This window comes from Macaca fascicularis, chromosome 20 (genome assembly GCF_037993035.2).
Source record: "Macaca fascicularis isolate 582-1 chromosome 20, T2T-MFA8v1.1".
NCBI lineage: Eukaryota > Metazoa > Chordata > Mammalia > Primates > Cercopithecidae > Macaca > Macaca fascicularis.
This window is the reverse complement of record NC_088394.1, coordinates 58,071,203-58,090,530: the sequence shown is the minus strand read 5'-3', so window position 1 is coordinate 58,090,530 and position 19,328 is coordinate 58,071,203. Positions and strand designations below refer to the sequence as shown.

General features: G+C 41.5%; 1 protein-coding gene across 3 annotated transcripts in view; it reads left to right on the top strand.

Moving 5' to 3' along the window:
* The first annotated feature begins 3,387 nt into the window (after positions 1 to 3,387).
* Positions 3,388 to 19,328, top strand: part of CDH8 (cadherin 8) — a 390,268-nt gene continuing 374,327 nt past the window's right edge. For all 3 annotated transcript variants that reach the window (XM_015443035.4, XM_045382372.3, XM_005592125.5), the window contains exons 1-2: positions 3,388 to 3,749; positions 18,580 to 19,030. In XM_015443035.4, coding sequence (XP_015298521.1) covers positions 18,779 to 19,030 — 252 coding nt within the window. In that variant the 5' untranslated portion in view covers positions 3,388 to 3,749; positions 18,580 to 18,778. The remainder of the gene's footprint in view (positions 3,750 to 18,579; positions 19,031 to 19,328) is intronic.

The window sequence follows — 19,328 nt, the reverse complement described above, 5'->3', positions numbered from 1 at the left end:
TCCAGGGTTTCAGGTTGAAAACCACTGGCCTAAAGGAATCCTCAGAATTGCTCACATTTGTTTAACGGGAGCACCATCGCATCTTCTCATAAACTTAGTAAGAGAATGGTTTAAAGCAAATTCATAAACAAACAAAACAGCTATCCTAAATTTACTTAAACATTTACAAACTTCTCAAAACTTCTTTCTTAATGTTTTTATTCTTATGACTTATGCTTCAATACTGGAATCCAAAATAAAATTTATGTTTCTTATGCTTAATGCCAGAGTTGTTATATATTACTTACCCACGCCCCATACCCCAAATAAAGGGCGTGGTTTCAGACATCTTCATCCTAATGAAATACAGGAAAGGGACTCTGCATCTCTGGAAGAATATTACATGGTAATTTGAGTTGGTCTTTTTCATAAGTCAGATTCTTGAGATTTTATTTTAAATGATAATACCTGGCACATAGATATCACATTACAAGCAATTCAATAAATCTAAAGGTTACCAATAATCATAATACGGTAAATTCATTTTGGTTTTAGTTTGTTTTAATTTTTAATTCTACATTGATGAATGAAAACTACAACACATTGCATTTTAATGCAGCCAATAATAGTTATGTTCCATTCTGTCATTTCCTGCTCCAACCAGAGGAGCTGGAGTCTTCCTAACACTCTCTCCGTCTTCTTCAGCTCTGTTTCCTATGAACCATCTGATTCCCTACTCTGCAACTCACTGGCCACTTGGTTTACTGTCTCCCTTGGTCAAAATTACGACAAAGGTTCCAGTCATAGTGAAAAAATAAAAGTATCTTTCACTACATGGAGTCCCTCTGTATCTCATTCACTCTCTACAGTAGATTCCCTTGCAAAACTGCCTGTCTGTCACGGAGACCCAGGCTAGAGACATCCTGCCTCATTCTACTTTTTGCATTAGTCAGCCAAGGTTATTCTGAATGCAATCTTCTCTCCCTCCTCCCAACTCCTTCTCCAATTATACTCCTGCCCTATCAGATCATTCCTCACCCTTCCTCCCCTGCAATGCTCCACAACACAGGCAATTTCAGTCGCCATTCTAAAAAGGCTGTGTACCACTGTGTTCCTCTTCCCGCTGGAAGGCTGTAACCCTGGAGAGGATGTTGAGGATGTTGAAAGAGAGCATCGTCTACTTTCTTAAGGGGGTAGGCTCTCACCATTGTGACATGGCACTGCATCTTATTAAGAGTGGGTGGAATTGTTAAAGAGATAAATGCCTTGTCTTTCAGCATCCCTGATTATTTAAGAAATATCCTTATAGGGGCTTTTTAACATTATCCAAATCCTCTATCACACTGCTTAATCATCCAAACCTCTCTTAAGAATTAGTCAGGAAATTCCTACTCCTACGCTTTCAGTAGATATTAGCAGGTACAGATAGGGTTACCCTGAATTCCAGAGGACCAAAATTCAGGGAAGATAATGTATATAACTGCTGTAAGAGTAAATATGGACAAGATGAGTTAAAGCAAACTCTTCTTAACCCTAGATACCCAGAGCCATTGGATTCTGGCTCTCTTTAAAAACCATTGGATTCTGACTATCTTTGTCAGCATAGTTTGTTAAGAAAACGAGATTTGAGGATATTGTCTAACAATCTGGCTTTTTCTTTTTTTTTGAGATGAGTTTGTTACTTGTGACAATCCCCAGCTTTCAGTAGCATATGACTTTTATTTTAGTTCTCATAGGTGTAAGAAGTTACCCCAAGGAAAGGTTCAAATTATTTGTTCAAAGTGAAAATGAATGTCTGAAATTAAGCACAACCCAAAATGTGATCTATTTCTTTGTCCACTTGGGACTGTCTGGTCTAGCAGCAGTTATAATTTGATTGAGCCTTGACTGCTGCTCCTTTTTCCAAGACAGAATTAGCCAATTCCAATACCCTGTAAGCAGACACAGTCTGAGAAGAGAACAAACAGTTACTTAGTGACTGCCTGGGGGGAGAAAAATACCACCTGGTTCTCTTCACCTCTCCCTCTCTGAAATAATCCACTAAGTTTCTTGCCCATGACAGCTCCAAAGTGAAACAAACCGATATTAGAGCTACAGTCAATACTCTTTTTCACATTTCACAATGGGTTGTTAGATGCAGCACATAAAAAAATGTCAAATTTGCATAAATATCATAAGCATATTGTGCCTATTTTCTCATTCTGTTCACTCTTTCTCATTCATTCGAGTCAGACAGTACAAGCTCTACAGACCGTGCGTCTGGTCCCTTGCACCCCTTTCCCCTTTCTGTTCTGGCTCTGTCCCCAGATGGTAAAATCCACCCACAGGCTCACGTCTAGTGCACTCAGGGAAGGGACTAAATCGGGATCTCCTGTGGAGGGGAGGGATTTTTTTTTTTCAGGTAAGAATTAATTTGTCTTATATTTAGCTAATTTTATTAGAAGATGATCACAGTGGCATCGTCTACATGTTAGTCCCAGTGTTGAAAAGAAAAGAAATCTGGACCTCCTGATTCATGATCCCTGTAACCCCAGGGTGGCCATTTCTCAGGATTTGAGCGCAGCCCATCAGAAGACTTGAAGTGGCCACAAACAGGGCAGATTTTGGTGGAGGCAGGAGAGCTGCAAGGATGGTACCTGAGAGGATATGAGATCAGGGCACATTGAGAAGACCTAGCAATCCTCCCCTATTTCCCAAGCAAGTTCTGCTTTGCCTGCCCTCCTCCCCACAACCAATTACTGCGCTCCCCTCCTTGCTGCCCCTCTACTGCCCCTCATCCTATTTTCCCAAAGGAGCGCGAGGACATCAGGAATGTGCTCCATCACAGTACCGCGACACACAGCCTCTAAACCATAGCGTCTGAGTTGCAGGTAGGGGTCTCACAGTCACCCTATTCTGTACGCAAGAGGCCCTTGGAATAAAGCGGAGGTAAACTGCCCACTCTCAACCCTTTGCCCTGTCGCGTCCTCTTCCTTCTACCGAAAACAGCTGAGAGTCACTGAGACGCTTTACAAGATAACGCCAGCCCCAGAGCTCAGGTGAGACCTCTAGAGAGAAAGCTCGCGGGTACCTCCTCCGCATGCTGTTATCATCTGCCAGCCCCCTTATCCAGGAGCTCGGCCCTCGGCAGACTGCCCGCACCGCGCGGAAGGGCGCATCTTCACCCCGTGGCTCTGGCGGCAGAGACGCGCGGGGCGTGCTCGGGAGCGAGGAGAGAAAAGTTGTGCGCCCACTTGGGTAGGGGGAAAGAGAGCGATCGAGCCAGCGCGCGAGAGCGAAGGGGGAAGGCGGGGAGGGGCGGGGAGGGGGGACTGCTTACATGAATTTCCAAGTGGTAGACCTGCCTCTGCGCTCTGCCCAATGAGATCCGTCAGGGGAGGCACCCGGCTCACTTTTCCACATCACTTCACAGTTACATTTGGCAGGCAGGCGGGCTCGCACGCCGGAGCGCTCAGCCCAGAATTAGCGGATTTATTTGGAATCTCCCTGCCTCTTCCAAGCTCCGCCGCCGCAGCTGCCGATTTGTGCATAGACGGTAGCGTCAAGCCACCAGCTTCACTTTGGGCTGCGGACACCCAGAGCCCTGCGCGCCCGCCCCGCGTCTCCGAACCAAGCCCTGCAGCTCCGAGAGGCATGAACGGAATCCGGAGGCGCCTGCCTAGCGCGCGAGGACCGGTCGGCGCTCGCCGCCCTCGGGAGCTGACCCCGAGCCCCTCCAGCCATTTGTGAACCAAGAGGCTTGACATTAGCCAGCGCAGGGCCCCACACGAGTAAGTGTTCCCCTAACCCAGCCCCGTTTTTCTCTATGTCCCGACGATCCAGAAGGGACCGTTTCTTATAGGAATTCTCGTGCCCCTTCGGACACCTTGCGCTCCTCCTGCCTCTCAGATGGTGGATGCGGGTTCCTAGCAAAGGCTCGGGGCTAAGCTGTGTCTTTCGCGATATCCATGGGTGATACGTACGTTCGCCTCAGGGTTTGGCCTGTTTTTGCAAACTGCTTTGACAACAGATCCTAGAGAGTAGCAAGCTCCAGGCTGTGCCCCTCCAGTTTTCCTGCCGCTTTCCTTCCCTGCGGGGACTTGACTATTTCGCAGCCTCCCAACGCAGGCAGGCGCGGCTGCAGCCGCGCGCCTTCACTGCGGGGTGCGTGCGGTGAATGAGAAGCACCAGCCGCCCGCTGTGCGGAGGGTGCAAGCCAGGGAAAAAAGGAGGTGAGGGGGCCCGAGTGCCCTATGGCTGGTTTTCTGCACCGCCTCATCTCCGAGGCGAGGGAGGGCGACCCCCGCGGCAAGGCTGAGGGCCAAGGCTCAGCTGCGAAAGCCCCAGCGCGATGCTTTCCCACAAGTGGCAGCTCCAGCTCTGGGAGGCGCGGTGCCCGCTGCAAACTTGCCGGGCTCCGGAGTCGCCCCGCGGCTCTGCCCTCGCCAAGACGCTGCCCAGCACCCCTGCAGGACCCCTAGGCAGTGTCTCCCCGGAGCTCGAGATTGCGCGCACGGAGGCCCCTTTAAGCCGGGGACTCCGTAGTCCCTCTCCTAGGGACCGCTGAGCCCAGAGCTGCGCTTTCTGTGATCTGGCCGCTTCTCATCCGAGAACCTTTGGGGGGCTGGTCGCGCCCCTCACAGGACCGGAGGGAAAAAGGCTCTTGCCTGGGTTCTGCCAGTACGTAACAGGTTCATAAGGAACCTACTCCCGTTCTCCCAGGCTCCAGCCAAGGCTGGGAAACGGTAAAAACGTGCTGCCGACAACGCTGATGCCAACAGGTATCCACAATTTCCCCCGCTTATTCCTCCCAAACACCAGAGACTTCCCCCACCCAATCTGGCAGAATCCTCAAAGTTTCCTTGCGGTTGACCCTTCCTCCGCAGGCACGGAGCCGGCGGCATGTCAAGGACTAGCCGTTTGCCTCCACCAGCGGAGAGGGCAGCTGTTTGCTTGGGTTCCTAAATGTAAGAAATCAAACAACATTAATTGTTTATTGTTGCAAACGCACAACATTAGTCCATAATGGAAAATCAGGCTGGCAGCTGCTCACTTCAGCACCAATCAAACGATAGAGCTTATCACCAAGACAGCGGGAGGGGGGAAAGGTCCTTTCAACTTTACCACCCTTTCCTGAAGATTCCACAAGAGTTTCCTCCTTAGGAGGCATGATTCGACAATCCCTTAGCGCGCCCGAGCTGCTAATCAGATCAGCTGCTTTCTTTCACCCGGCGTCATGGTATTCGGGCGCTGACAATGGGAACGAGGGGACGCTAGGGAAGGTAAGCGAGAGTACTGTCCTCTCGCATCCGGCACCATTGCAAAGCAGATCCGAGGGATGAGGGTTGGCTTTTGAAGCGCCTGTCCTCTTTACAACACTCCTGACAGCCATCTCAATGGTTAAAAACCCTTCTTGGGCTGTCACCTCCGGCTTCATTATAGGAGCTTTTCAACTGGAAAACTCTATGTGGGAAAGATGTTTATGTAAGATTCGAAAGCGGGATTTTCCATCCATTCAGCCTCGCGGCTGCACCTCACTGCATGCAAAGTGAGCCCTGTCGTTCATGCTAAATACCACTAAAATCCCTGCCTAGATATTGCTTTGCATCAGCTGTGTCCACTGTTGCAGGGATTTCTTCGTGTGTGTGTGTGTGTGTGTGTGTGTGTGTGTGTGTGTGTGTGTGTGTGTGTGTTAGAGAGAGAGAGAGAGAAAGATAAGGTGGGGGCTGGGAGTGGGATTCTTCTACGGAGAGAAGTGATACCTTTGAAAGATGTTCTCTTAGGGTTACATTCTTTTTCCCTTAAAGGGAATTCTCCATAATCATCATGTCCGGACATGTTTTTCCACTTCCCCGAGCTCTGTGGCTGGAATAAATTCTAGAGCTATCCCCCTGATTAAATAATAATTCTGATAATAGTATTCTGTAATTCTGCTTTAGCAGATTTGAAGCTCGCTGTCACATAGTCATTTCATGCTGGAGCAGTTGCAGTATTTTAAATCACCTTTTTTTTTTTTTTTTTTTTTTTTTTTAATCCCCCGGACTCTGAAGAAGGCAAGGAGTTGAGGAAAATCCCTCTGAAAATAGAGAGGGGAGTCTTCCCAGCAACTCTGGGGACTGCTTCATTCAGAGACCTTCAGTGGCAGTTTACCTTCCTCATTCTGATCCCCACACTCCCCTAGTGAATGTCTAGTTATCCCCTGACCATCACAAACAGGCCAAATGTTTTAGAGGCACTGGATAATGTGCTCTGAAATTTGTGCTGTAATGCTGTCATTCAAACTTTTTAATCTACTTGCCCTGCAAATTGGATCTTACATTGCTAATTATTATTACTATTAGAAATCAGTGCTTCTGCTTTACAATTTACAGTCTCTTAAAACCTTCAAGATGGGTAAATCTCTACATTCAAGACTCTGTAACATTTCTTGGCTGCATTTCTGGTGTGTAGGATGCATTTCTTGAGTTCTTGAAGCTTCATGAATTTAGCTAAAAGAACAGAAAATTTGATAGCAGCCCTCACTAGAATAGCAGTTCCATTTGCCTGCTGTACACATATCAACTCTGAAGGGAAGGAATTCCTTACCCTGGAAAACAACTTTATTTGGGTATTATGTAGAACTGTGGTCAACACAGTATTCATTTTTAGCAACCCCTCAATTAGCACTGAACACAATTTAAGTAGCCAATGGCAGCATGATCAATGTAAAACAAAACAAACAAACAGCCCGTGAAACATGCTCAGCCGGATGGAGGAGACCACTTGAGAAGGCATTTGTAAAGACCGATGTGAATGTACTCAAAGGTCTGATACTGCTTGTTAGTCAGGAGGAACAGATTGTTGGAACAAAGCAAAGAAACTCCAAAGAATGAGAATGTAATGATTCTATTCAAGAAATTGTACCTCTGGGCTTTGCTTTCCAGGTTCCTTTCATTGTTTGTTGGTGGGGAAAAAGAACATGCACATATTAAAAAGTTCAAATCCACACTTCAACAGCTGTTCAGAAAACCTTATCGATGTGGGTAAATTAATGCTTTAAAGAAAAAAATGACAATCTTTGTTATTTTTCTACTCAAGGTGGCACACCTCACAGCTTTATCAACATTCCAATTTGAGCAGATTTTCCATGCAAAACCAAAGGCTTTCAATGGGTAAAGTGACATTCAATTTGTATTTCCAACCACACTTTTCTGGTCCATTAGCAAACTTTCGTGTCTGGCAAATCAAGGGACAAGCATCATTGGAGAAGCCTTTCTATTATAGGTGCAATTTAAGGTCTGAAGACTTCTTTTTGAAAATATTCTGCTCAGTGGTGTGCTGATACTGATTTCAGTCATTTTATATTTGTTACAAAGTTATTCAGTGCAGCTGGTGGAGAAAAACAGTTTTCTTTTTGTTTTCAGCACTATTGGCATTCACAGAGGAAATGGTCTAACTTAGCTTTTTAATTCAGAAAAAAAATGTCCTAACTTTGGTGTGTTATACACCTCTCAGGGTGGGGGCGGAGGTAGATAAACCAATGATAATTCTTGTTGCTCTGTATTACGTACACACACACACACACACACGCACGCAAATAACACACACACATATACACAGCTTGCCTCTTGAAAATGTGCCCAGATAACTAACTTATTTACTGGCTCAAGTCTGAGATTTTTATCATGTTCCCTTTGCCATTTCATCTGCCTTAGATTCTTTGATTTGCCTCTCTGGCTACTCTGATTTGTATATTGATCAGTCTCCCAAAAAATGTTATCTGTGGTGCTCGGAATTTCCCTCCAGCATCCAATACATGTATATTTATGAAACAGAACAATTTTTTTGATGGACAAAGGCTATCATCCGATTTAGCAGGGCTTAATCAACCAAAGGGCTATTAGTGCTTTCTCATTTCATTCTTACAGAAAGTTGTGATGCTAATCTATTTCTGCTGAACTGTTGGTTCCTGTCTCTGGAACCTGCTTTAGATGTAACCATGAAGAGAAAATTAGTTGAACCTGGCAACTTCAAAAGGTCAGTAAAGAAATAAGTTCAAGGGATGCCATTTAGCTTCTACCATATGTTGCGGCTAACTAAATCTCGGTTGCCTTTTCATGGCAAAGCACCGGGGCCAACACTGTTTCTTTTTCTTATCAAGTTTTAAGCTTTATTTCCTGGGTTTTAAATGTCACGTGCTATTCCCTATCATAAACAATATCCATCCTCTTGCTTAGATGACTTTGTGTGTGTGTGTGTGTGTGTGTGTGTGTGTGTGTGTGTGTGTGTGAGAGAGTTCTCTAAGTAGGTAGAGGTATATAGATGTGATTTTCTTATCTCTTTGGAAAGTATCATAAATGAATAACATTTATATTTAGAGACTTCAAACAATTTTCTTTCTCTGCCTCCACTGCCAAAGACAATTGCAAATGCTAGAACGATGGATGGTTCAGGGCTAAGCACAGTTAGTGCTCAGTAAACGTTTATTTAATGCAATAACAAATTAGCAAAGATTATACCCTGCACGCTATACTAGTATATTTTCATTAAAAGAAAGAGATACAGTCATATTCAAAGTTCAATATTATGACTTATCTACCACAATTTTCTCTACAGAAATTTCATAAGTCCTCCTAAGTCTATTTTTAGTCATAGCTTTCCTCATTTTTAAAAATCAATTTTACTCATGTTCCACAAAGCATATTTTTGTTCCCTCACAATCATCTTTTAAATGATATGGGAATATAGAAAATGACATAATTCAGCTTTGTAAAAATGAGAATGCCTCCAAGACTAGACTTGCATCAAAGAATGCTATTAAACTATATTTGATGCAAAGTTCTATTTTATTGGCCAAAAAATGCACTAATTGTGGAGTTGCTGCATGGCTGACTCAATGTCTGTAGATTGTTGAGAATGTATAACAAATAATTGAGGATTAATTTACTTCCTCTCTCCTTCCTGCCCTCCCTTCTTTTTCTTTAGTATATTTTTGTATTTGAATTGAACAGTTTGCCTTACCCTTATGTGAATTGCAACTATGGGTGTTTTCAAAGACAATTCCATACTCTTCTGTATTAATCAACAGAATACCTGATCCTCACATAAGCACACAGGGAAAAATAGTGTGCCGTGATAAGGTACTTTTGTGGATGTGTTTATTGATATTTTAGGCATATTGAAGATATTACAAAGGAATATTAAATGGAATCCCCTTAATCTTTTTTATGTACATCAAGTGAAAATATTACAGTATATTTATGTTTCATTTGCAGTCAGAACAATATTTTCCATGCCTTTTTTCTCTCTTGATAGATTAATGAATAAAATATGATTATTTGATTCTAGATATGACACAAATAATATAAAATAAGTAGATGGAGGAATGGTATAAATATCACAAGGGAATTATTTCCTTTTTATGTAAGAAGATTCATCTCCAAAATTTGATTTAAGAAGTACAAACGCACATTTTCTTCTTTATTAGTCTCATGCTGGTTGAGCTTTGTAAACAGAATTTACATTTGTGTCTAAATATTCCCATCTTCAATGTGCGGATGCTCAGAAAAATGAAAAAAAAAACAATTAATTCATACTTATTTTTATCAGAGAGGTAAAACACACATCTCCTCTTGCCTTTGAGTGTCGCTAAACTATAGTAGCTGAAGATTGTATACGTATTTTGGAATCTGCATAAACAACTCCCTTAATTTTCATAAATTATACATTCTGGGTCATAACTCAATAGTATTTTTGTCAAAAAATTGCTTGCTATCTATCTGTCTACTCATCCATCACCTGTGTCCGTAGTTCACGTTAAGTGTCAGTGAGTGGTTATTAAGCGATAACGTTTTAGAAACATCAAAGAGTGACAGTAAGGTACACTTGTAAGCATGGTTACTACACAGTGTAATCTAATTGGCAGAATCTGGATGACTTATACTGGGATCATTGACGGCATTTTAATTTCAGTATAAGAGACTCTGAAGCCCCCATTATGTGATATAAGTGATTTTCACCATTTCCACATTTCTTAAGTGAGAAGAGAAATCTAATTGCCATCATCGGTAGTGCTAAAGTTTCTTGAAATAAATAGAAAAAGTTAGTTGCAATCTCTGATGAGCACTATCTTCTCTGAGCTCCCTTCTAAGTAGTATATAGCTATCACCTTGGCTTCATCTTGGAATTAGTAGAGACTTTCCACTTGTGCTGTCCTCACAAGAATGCAGATGATTATGAAGTGCAATGGAATTTATCTTGTAAGAGAGATGTACCAGGCAATGTTTTTTAATGAGCAGCTACACTTTGATTGAAAGAGAATAGCTCACTCATGAACAGGTAGTGCTTGCACTCTACCCTCTCAGCCGAAAATAGTGATGGGCAACGTCATGTCTTCTATGGGAAGGAAAGATGTGGTTGGTTCTGGACAGTAAAATTTCAGCCCTTCTGAAGCTTAATAAAACTACTTGAAGTCATTGCTTTAATTGTATGTTAGTTGTGGAAAGGGAAAGCTATTTCTAAAATGCTATTTTATTTATACCCACCCTGGTTCGTGCTATTTTTGTTTTACAAATCAAGAGTTGAAAAAAGTTATTTTACTTATTACCTGTCTGCATAGAACATTGGAATTTTCCCCGCTGAAGTATATACACAGCATGAGATTGCAATAAAATAATTTTTTAAAATCAGTAAATATTTTTCATTAAGCACTCGAAACATTCAATAAATAGTTACTATAACTGCTACATTGACAAAGAGTTTAAATTACCTTATTTATTTCTTCCTTAATCTTTCAAAGTAGGTAGTATTAAACACAGCGCATCAGTTTCTTCACCTGCCACAAATAAACGTGCCCAGGTGACTTATTTCATGAACGATAGAGCTGTGATTCAAACCTCTTCTATCTGACTCTAGAGTCAGTGCTCTAAACAGTTATCTCATGGGGCTTTCCACAGTTCGACTGAATTACAGGTTGATAAGAATAAGGTTGATTCTGATTGATTGCTATGATTTAAAGGACCTGCACAAAATGTTGTAACTCGGTAGGTCTCTGGCTATTAAATTCTGAACATGCGATTTAAAGATTGCAAAGGATGTGACTTTTAAATAAAGAAGGAGGGATTTAGATTAGACTTGAGAAATGACTTTCTGACATCACTGTGTCTGTAATTGGCAAGAGAGTTGTGGGACTGATATTCAGTTTTTTTAGGATGATCTTGATACTGGTTTGCCTTTAAAAAACCCAACAGAAGAAAATTATTCTTTTTTTTTTTTTTTTTTGAGACAGAATCTCGCTCTGTCACCCTTGCTGGAGTGCAGTGGTGTGATCTCGGCTCACTGCAAGCTCCGTCTCCTGGGTTCACGCCATTCTCCTGCCTCAGTCTCCCGAGTAGCTGGGACTACAGGCGCCCGCCACCACGCCCAGCTAGTTTTTTGTATTTTTAGTAGAGACGGGGTTTCACCATGTTAGCCAGGATGGTCTCGATCTCCTGACCTCGTGATCCGCCTGCCTCAGCCTCCCTGAGTGCTGGGATTACAGGCATGAGCCACCGAGGCCGGCCAGAAAATTATTCTTAATATCTTAACTGATGATTCCAAGAAAGTTTTCTAAGTAAAGGTCTGGTTCTATAACACTAGAGAAGAGATCTTATTTTGACTTTATCGTCTTTGTCACTGACTTAGTCACCTCATTCTGAAATTTCTATAACAGAAACATTTCTATGTGAAGAACAAACTTGTGACTCTACCTTGGGAAAGAAGGAGGAGGACAGGCATTTATTTATTGATGTTCCCAAAGGAAACCAACAATTATAGAACTTAAAACAAAAGGTAGAGAAGAGTAGCATGGCAATAACAGAGCAAAAAGTGGATTTGAGGCCGGTCGCAGTGGCTCATGCCTATAATCCCAATGCTTTGAGAGGCTGAGGCAGGTGGATCACCTGAGTTCAGGATTTCAAGACCAGCCTGGCCAACATGGTGAAACCCCATCTTTACTAAAAATACAAAAAAAAAATTAGCTGGGCATTGTTCTGGGCGCCTGTAATCCCAGCTACTTGGGAGGCTGAGGCAGGAGAATTGCTTGAACCCGGGAAGCAGAGGTTGCAGTGAGCCAAGATAGCTCCATTGCACTCTAGCCTGGGCAACAAGAGTGAAACTCCAACTCACAAAAAAAAAAAGGATTTAACAGGTATTATTCTGGATGGTAAAACAAGCAAACAATATGCTTTTGGATAGATTGACATCTGGATAAATACATGGTCTGATGCCAAAGAAGGACGACCAGAAGGGTTGTGGCTGAGTGAAGGATACACAAAATAATATGTGCGTGTGCGTGGGGGTGTGTGTGTGTGTGTGTGTACATAAACAATTTCAGAATATGTTTCTGCCAAGAGAATCTGGTTAGAGAATTCTGAAGGCTTTAGGAAAGGTGATCTTCTTGTATTATTTATATTTGAATACATGCAACTATATTTCCTCTCTAAAAGCCAAAGGATTTTTTCTACCTGCTCAGTCCCAGTCAGCCAGGGCTTGGCGTGAATTGCTCCGGGTCACACACTGAATCTCCAGCTCCTGCTTTCGTGAAATACCACTTTGAATTCAATGTGCATTTACCTGTTTCGAAGCAGGCTGCTAATGGCTCTAAATTCAAGGTCAGAAACATTTTTAATAGAAACTCACTGGTCCTCAGTGTCATTTTTGCTTTCATGAAATATTGTGGCTGCTAAGCCTAGTGGATAATAAAAGCATAGTTTCCTGTCAACCACAATAATCTGCTGGATTGAATCCTGAAGTGTCTGTAAAAGGCTGTTTTTGTTTTAGACTTCACCGATCAGCGTGTGGTTCATCATTTTGAAGTTTAATCCACATTACTTACAAAATGGATGGTGTAATATGTTTTTGCATAATGACTTATATATCTGTGAATTGACTGAGTTCACTTTAAAATAATGTTGGAATCAGCAGAGCGAAATTCAGGCTGTAATTAGAATTATCTCTGAAATATAAGTATGAATGATAAGTCAGATTATACGTATTTTACCCAGGAAAAGATATCATCATATCGGGGAATTCTAAAGACTTTCTTATATGTAAGAATTCCAGAGAAGCTATAAAATCTCCTCATCTCACTATCTGGATGTAAACCAATGCAACAGCATTATAATAAAGTAGATTGCTTGGTCAGACACACATACTGTGGTTGGAAAATGTAAAAATAAATTGATTTTTTTACCCCAGCTTTACAACCTTGCTCAATTTCTTCTTCCTTGCATAAAGTTAAGCAGTTTGTGTATGCAGCTGCTATTCACAATATTAATACTGATAACACGGATATAAGACTCAGTTGCATCTCAAAAGTTTCTACAAAGCCATTCTCTGATGTTCCAAGAGGACAATGTTAGTCTGCCCATGGCAGAGGTACAAGCATACAAATAGTGTGGTTCCAAGTGTCACAGCAGAGTCCCATTTCTCTCAAATTAGCAGGATCGCCTTGAAGACTAAGTCCCAACACTCCCTGATAGCATACATGTGCCTGTGAACACACCAGTTAGCTCAGCAATTTTCCCAGTGCCTCACGTAAAATAGACATGCGAGGAGAGGAAAGTATTGTGACATCGTATAAAATTCCATATATTCATACACCCTAGTTCAAGGTTTTCCCAAATCTATGTGTTCAGTCCTTTATTCACAGTGGTGGTGAAGTAGTTGATGGCATGACATTCAATGACATGAGGGAGGAAGTGACTCTTCCACCACACCACTGAGTCCTTTAGGTTATCTCGAGGAGGTCTGAGCTGGGAGCCAGTCTTCTTTAGAAATACTTGCTTCGCAAAGTGTGGTTTTCAAATCAGTAAGTAGCATCAGCACTGCAGGAAGGTTACAAGAAATGCAGAATCTCAAATCCCACACTAACCTAAGTGATTCATAATCTGTGTTTAAACAAGATTTTCAGGTAATTTGGATGCATATCAATATTTGAGAAGCACCTCACTACAGGTGTGCTAGTATTGGCTCTTTACTGGGTTTTAACAGAGCTGATGGTTAAATTTTCAGTAATTTTCAGAGCTGGTTAATGGTCAACTGGAAGCTTAAAATTGGTCATGGTGGAAGTATTTATGCTATGAAAATCAGAAAACATTACAAATCAGAATTTTTTCTTTCAAAGAGCCACTTATTAAATATTAACCAGTCTTTCTCTAACGATGGCTGGTCTTTCTTTTTAGCAAATAGTGAGATGACCTAAGGCTTTTAACAGTGTCTAGTTTAGTAAAAATAAAACATTACTTAAAATACTAATCTCCCTGTACCTCAATTTGGTTATCTCTACAATGAGAATGATGAGATAAGTAATAATGATGTTATATTAGAGAGTTATTTTGAAGAACAGACATGAATTTACATGTATATATCTATGTATGTATAGTTCTTTATGATTTAATATTATCTGAGTACTTTCTAAGTGTTTGCTATTAACATCGTAATTTTAAAGTTATATTCTCTTACGGCAAATAATATAAGCTTTCCATTTAAAAATAAATATTTTGAAAACTGAGCCTATTTCAGTAAAATTTAAAGTAATAATACAGATGATTTAAGAATTTGGCAAAATCTAAGAGGTGGCATGTAAGTGTTTCAGTCTCTAGAATCTCCCTACAGGTGATGTGACGGGAATGACCTATGTAGATGAAGGGCTTCCCCTGAGTTGGGCTGATTTCTCCCCAGGGCTATACCATTGACTTCAGGGTATTGGCCATCTCACTCCCAGAAACCCCAGAAAATTGAGAAGTTGCACGGAAATAGCACTCAGTTGCCCCTCACACCCACTATGTGGTATATGACTTGACCTTTGGAGACACGAAACATGCTCTTCTCTTCACAAAGAACTGCCAGAGGAAATGGCTACATAGTTAACAGGTACTCTGTAGAGACCATCATTATTGTGACTTAGATGGGTAAGAAAAAAGATGGGGTAACCATGGACTGGGTGATTCTGCAAATAATAATTTGAAAATTACCTTAGATGCTGATTCATTCAGAGATCCTAGATTAGTTGGTGGTCTTGTTCGTATCCCTTGGTTGACTAAAATGTTCTTTCACTTATACCCCCTTCTCAGGTGGTTAATTCTTTTTCAACATTTAAATGACATCCCCTCTAGGAAACATTCGTCAATGCTGCCAAATGCATGGCTTACCCATCACCCTATGTTTCTTTTAAACCTTCTAAGACTACGTTTCAGTGAATTGATTATGTATTTCTTTATCTTTGCCAAACAGATCCTTTGCTTCCTGAAGAGAGGAGTTCTGACCCATTTGCCTTTCTTTCCCCCAGTACCTGACATACAGTATATGCTCATGAAATATTTCTGCAATGAGAGGAAGGGTCTTGTTCAGAAAGAATTTTGAAATTACGTTACCTAGGTTCAAATAATGGTTCTCTCTTTTCTTAGAGGTGCTCCTTGAGTACATCATTTCATTATTCTCTGCCTCAGTTTTGAACACAACAAGGCAAGGCATTATACGCTTTATCTAACAGTAAGACACTGTGTTAGTGGATACTATTTGTGACTACACACGTATCCCCTTTTTATTTAACCTACTCATTCTGACTAGTCAAGCTATGCCATTGTATAACATTGGCCTAGGGTCTATTATTGCTTTTTAACTTACTCTGATGAGTTCAGATAGAGGGAACTCACTATAATCTATGCTGCAGTCCATCCAGCATACCACAGTCCATCCTCATTGCCACTTGGTGGTTTCCATGAAAGTGTCTGTTATGAATTTAAATTGAGATGAAATTTTCTTATCTCACAATCATTAGCAACAAAGCAAATGCCAGAGTATACTTACTTGCAGAGTGTTTGGCAAAATTTTAAAGAACTGTGCATGCTAGTCTATCCTATCTGACGTGCTGAGAGTATCTCCTTTAGTCCTCAAAACTAACCTGTCAGGTCAGTATTATTATCATTGCTTCGTTGCTATTGTTATTAATTATCCCTCCCTCCGCTGTTACACAACTGGTCAGTGTAAGAATTAGAATTCAGACCCCAAGCAGGCTGACACTAGAGGTCACTCTCACAACCATCTCATTGTTCTGCTGCTGTAGAACCCAGGCCAACCTGGCACCGTGGCTCATGCCTGTAATCCCAGCTGTTTGGGAGGCTGGAGTGAGAAGATTGCTTGAGGCGAGGAGTTCGAGATCAACCCCCCCATTTATAAAAATAATAGTAATAATCAAAGTAGCCAGGCATGGTGGTGCATGCCCAGCTTCTCTGGAGGCTGAGGCAGGAGGATCACTTGAGCCTGTAAGTGTGAGCTTGAGTAAGCAAACAAACAAACAAAACTTATGCCTTTGGAGAACAGCATACATGGCTTTTGCACGTTCAGTTATGGTCTATCATGGAGTAGGGGAGAACTGGAAAGAACAAATTCCTTTTCTCTGAGAAGTCTTTAGGCTGAGGATCTATGACTAGAATGGATCTCACCATGTGTGTAACATGGCACAGGCCTTTCCCCTGTAGCACCATCCTCATCCTCCACCACAGGGAAGATCTTTGAGCACCTTTGTGACACCCTCATACCTTACCAACTTTTACTGCAGAGGTTACATCGCTTCACTCTGCTCATTGATTTGTCTTTTTTCTCAAAGCCTCTCTAGGGCAGGAATCCTGTCATCACCACACATCTAGCCCAGGATAACCACATGGATTCCAGTTTACCGAGTATTTCCCATGATCTGACTGGTTTACATGTGTCTTATTTCTGAACCACACTACTGTCCCATTAGGTAGGAATTATTATTGGTTCCACTTTGCAGAAGAAAAGACTGAAGCTCAGAAAACTTGAATATCTTGTCCATCATTACAGAGACAGCAAGCAGGGTGAGCTGGGATCCAAACCCAGGTGTATCTGTTTCAAGAATAGACAGACCTCAGCATGCACAAGACTCCTTTAGCACCAACTTCTCCCTCAGGTCTAGAGGGAGCACAGCATGGGTGTGCTGTAAATGCTGTTAAACTAATAAGTGGCTTGAGCATTCAGAAAGATACAAAGATGTGGGGGTTTCTTTATGGGGACTTTTTGAATTTTGTTTAGTTTAAGTTTTGAAGCCTGCCACGGTCTGCTCACGCACTGGCATGAGAGAAAGACTTAAGGGGAATCTGTTTTAGGGGGAAGATTTTCTCCAATTCCAGGGGAAGGAGAAGACTTTGTTCTGGACTCTGTTTTCTCTATATTGGTTCCCCATTGAAAGCTGTTTTTTTTTTTTTTCTTCCATTTCCAAAGCAACTGCTGCTTGTTGTGGCTCCTCTATACTCATCAGGGTTGAGCCCTTTTGAGTGATAGAGTCCCAGTGACTGAGCTGAGCCCAGGCAAAGAATGACAAGCAGGGTGATTCCACTGGCCATCTTGTTAGATGGGATACTGCCTGTATTTGCAGTACAATCTGGGTCTGCCCCTTTCAGCTGGCTTCAGTGAGGCCACTCAGCAGCCCAGCGAATGTTAATGACTTTCTAGCTTTCTTATTCTGAGCCAGAATGGAACCAGACACCTAGAGGTGAAAGGTTTCCTTCCCTTTTATGAATTCCCTGAGCCGCACTGTTCCCGATGGTGTCCTGAGAAAATATTTTCCCATTGAGTTTAATTCAGCAAAGCTTCTCTCTTGGATCTGCAGTGAACAGTATTTCTTTAAAAATATTTGTTTTTTTTTTGAGAGGGAAGAAACACATTTAGCCACACTGAGGGTAAGCAAAAAATGTATCTGACACCTCAGATAATGGGGATTTTTTTGTGCCCTTGCCTTTCTGAATCTCTTCAATTGAACATTACATTTTTTTTTTACCATATTTTATTCCCAAGGGAGCTTTCCATAATTTAAATCTCCTGTTTAACTGTACATTTAGAATGTGGACCCTGACACTGTCCTGATGATAGCATACAAGCTGGACATTACAGAATTTTTCTCTGGAAGCATTCTAATTTTATTCACTCATTATTAGCATCCTGGCAGAGGATTGCACTCTGTACCCTGAACTGGGCAATCCCTTCTGATGAATCCTGGAAGCTAAGATTGTCAAAATTGGTTTAAATTCCCCTTCCCATTCTCATTTGTATTTTTTTAATGTTGTTAATTCAAAGCTAGTTATTTCACGGAGTTTAGCATAAAAGGAACTAAAATGTGTCCTTAAACAGGTAAAAAAAAAAAAAAAAAAAAAGAAGAAAATAAAAGTAAAAGGCTTACAATCTGTTCGACAAGTGGGCTGTGTTAGCATACACTCCCAATTGTTAAAACAAAAAAGAATGGAAGAGAGAGGAAGGGATGGAGAGAGGAGGAAAGTCAAGGGGAAGAAAAGAAGGAAGAGAGGGAGATGGGAAAGAAAGAAGCAAGAAGGAAAAGGAGAACTTCTATTACGTGAACCGTTTCTGATAGGTCACATAGCTACAAATGAAAATTACAATCTAAATAAAGCTTAAAAATTAAAGGACTTACTAGCCTACTTATTCTAATTATTCAGATCCACTTTCTAACTCAAGAGTTTGAGAAGTGGCCACTATAGTTCACTTTAGGTGCTTTTGAAAAGCAGTGATTTTATTTTAAAACCTGTTTGAGCAGACCCTTATCTTTCTTCCTCTTTGTTTTTGCAGGAAATTTCAATGAAAAGAAAAGCCAATGGATTGTGGTCTTAGAAAAGCTGCTTAGGTGATGTCTGTTTCCCATGCTATAGACACGTGGCAGAGCTGTAAGTAAATGCTCGGCACTGCATGATGAATTGGATGGCTGCAGACCGGAGACAAAAAAAATAATTGTCTCATTTTCGTGGTGATTTGCTTCACTGGTGGGACCATGCCAGAACGCCTAGCGGAAATGCTCTTGGATCTCTGGACTCCATTAATAATATTATGGATTACTCTTCCCCCTTGCATTTACATGGCTCCAATGAATCAGTCTCAAGTTTTAATGAGTGGATCCCCTTTGGAAATAAACAGTCTGGGTGAAGAACAGCGAATTTTGAACCGCTCCAAAAGAGGCTGGGTTTGGAATCAAATGTTTGTCCTGGAAGAGTTTTCTGGACCTGAACCGATTCTTGTTGGCCGGGTAAGCTTTGTTTTTAAGATCTCAATTTCAGGGTCTGTTGGTGGTCTTAAGATGTTTAATACCAGAGTCTTTTTAGTTGTGGCCACACTTAGCTGTAAACTGTTCAGGACAGATGGTTAGTGAGTTTACATGTCATTCTGTTAGGAATAGGATTCATCCCAAGGTAACAGTTTTAAATGGTCTTGTAGGGAAAGCTTCTCCTATCACCTCTTCCACTCGGCTATCAATAAAATATAACACTGCTTATATAATGCGTAAACAAATAACGTCTTCTTTCTCATTCACATGAGAGAGATTT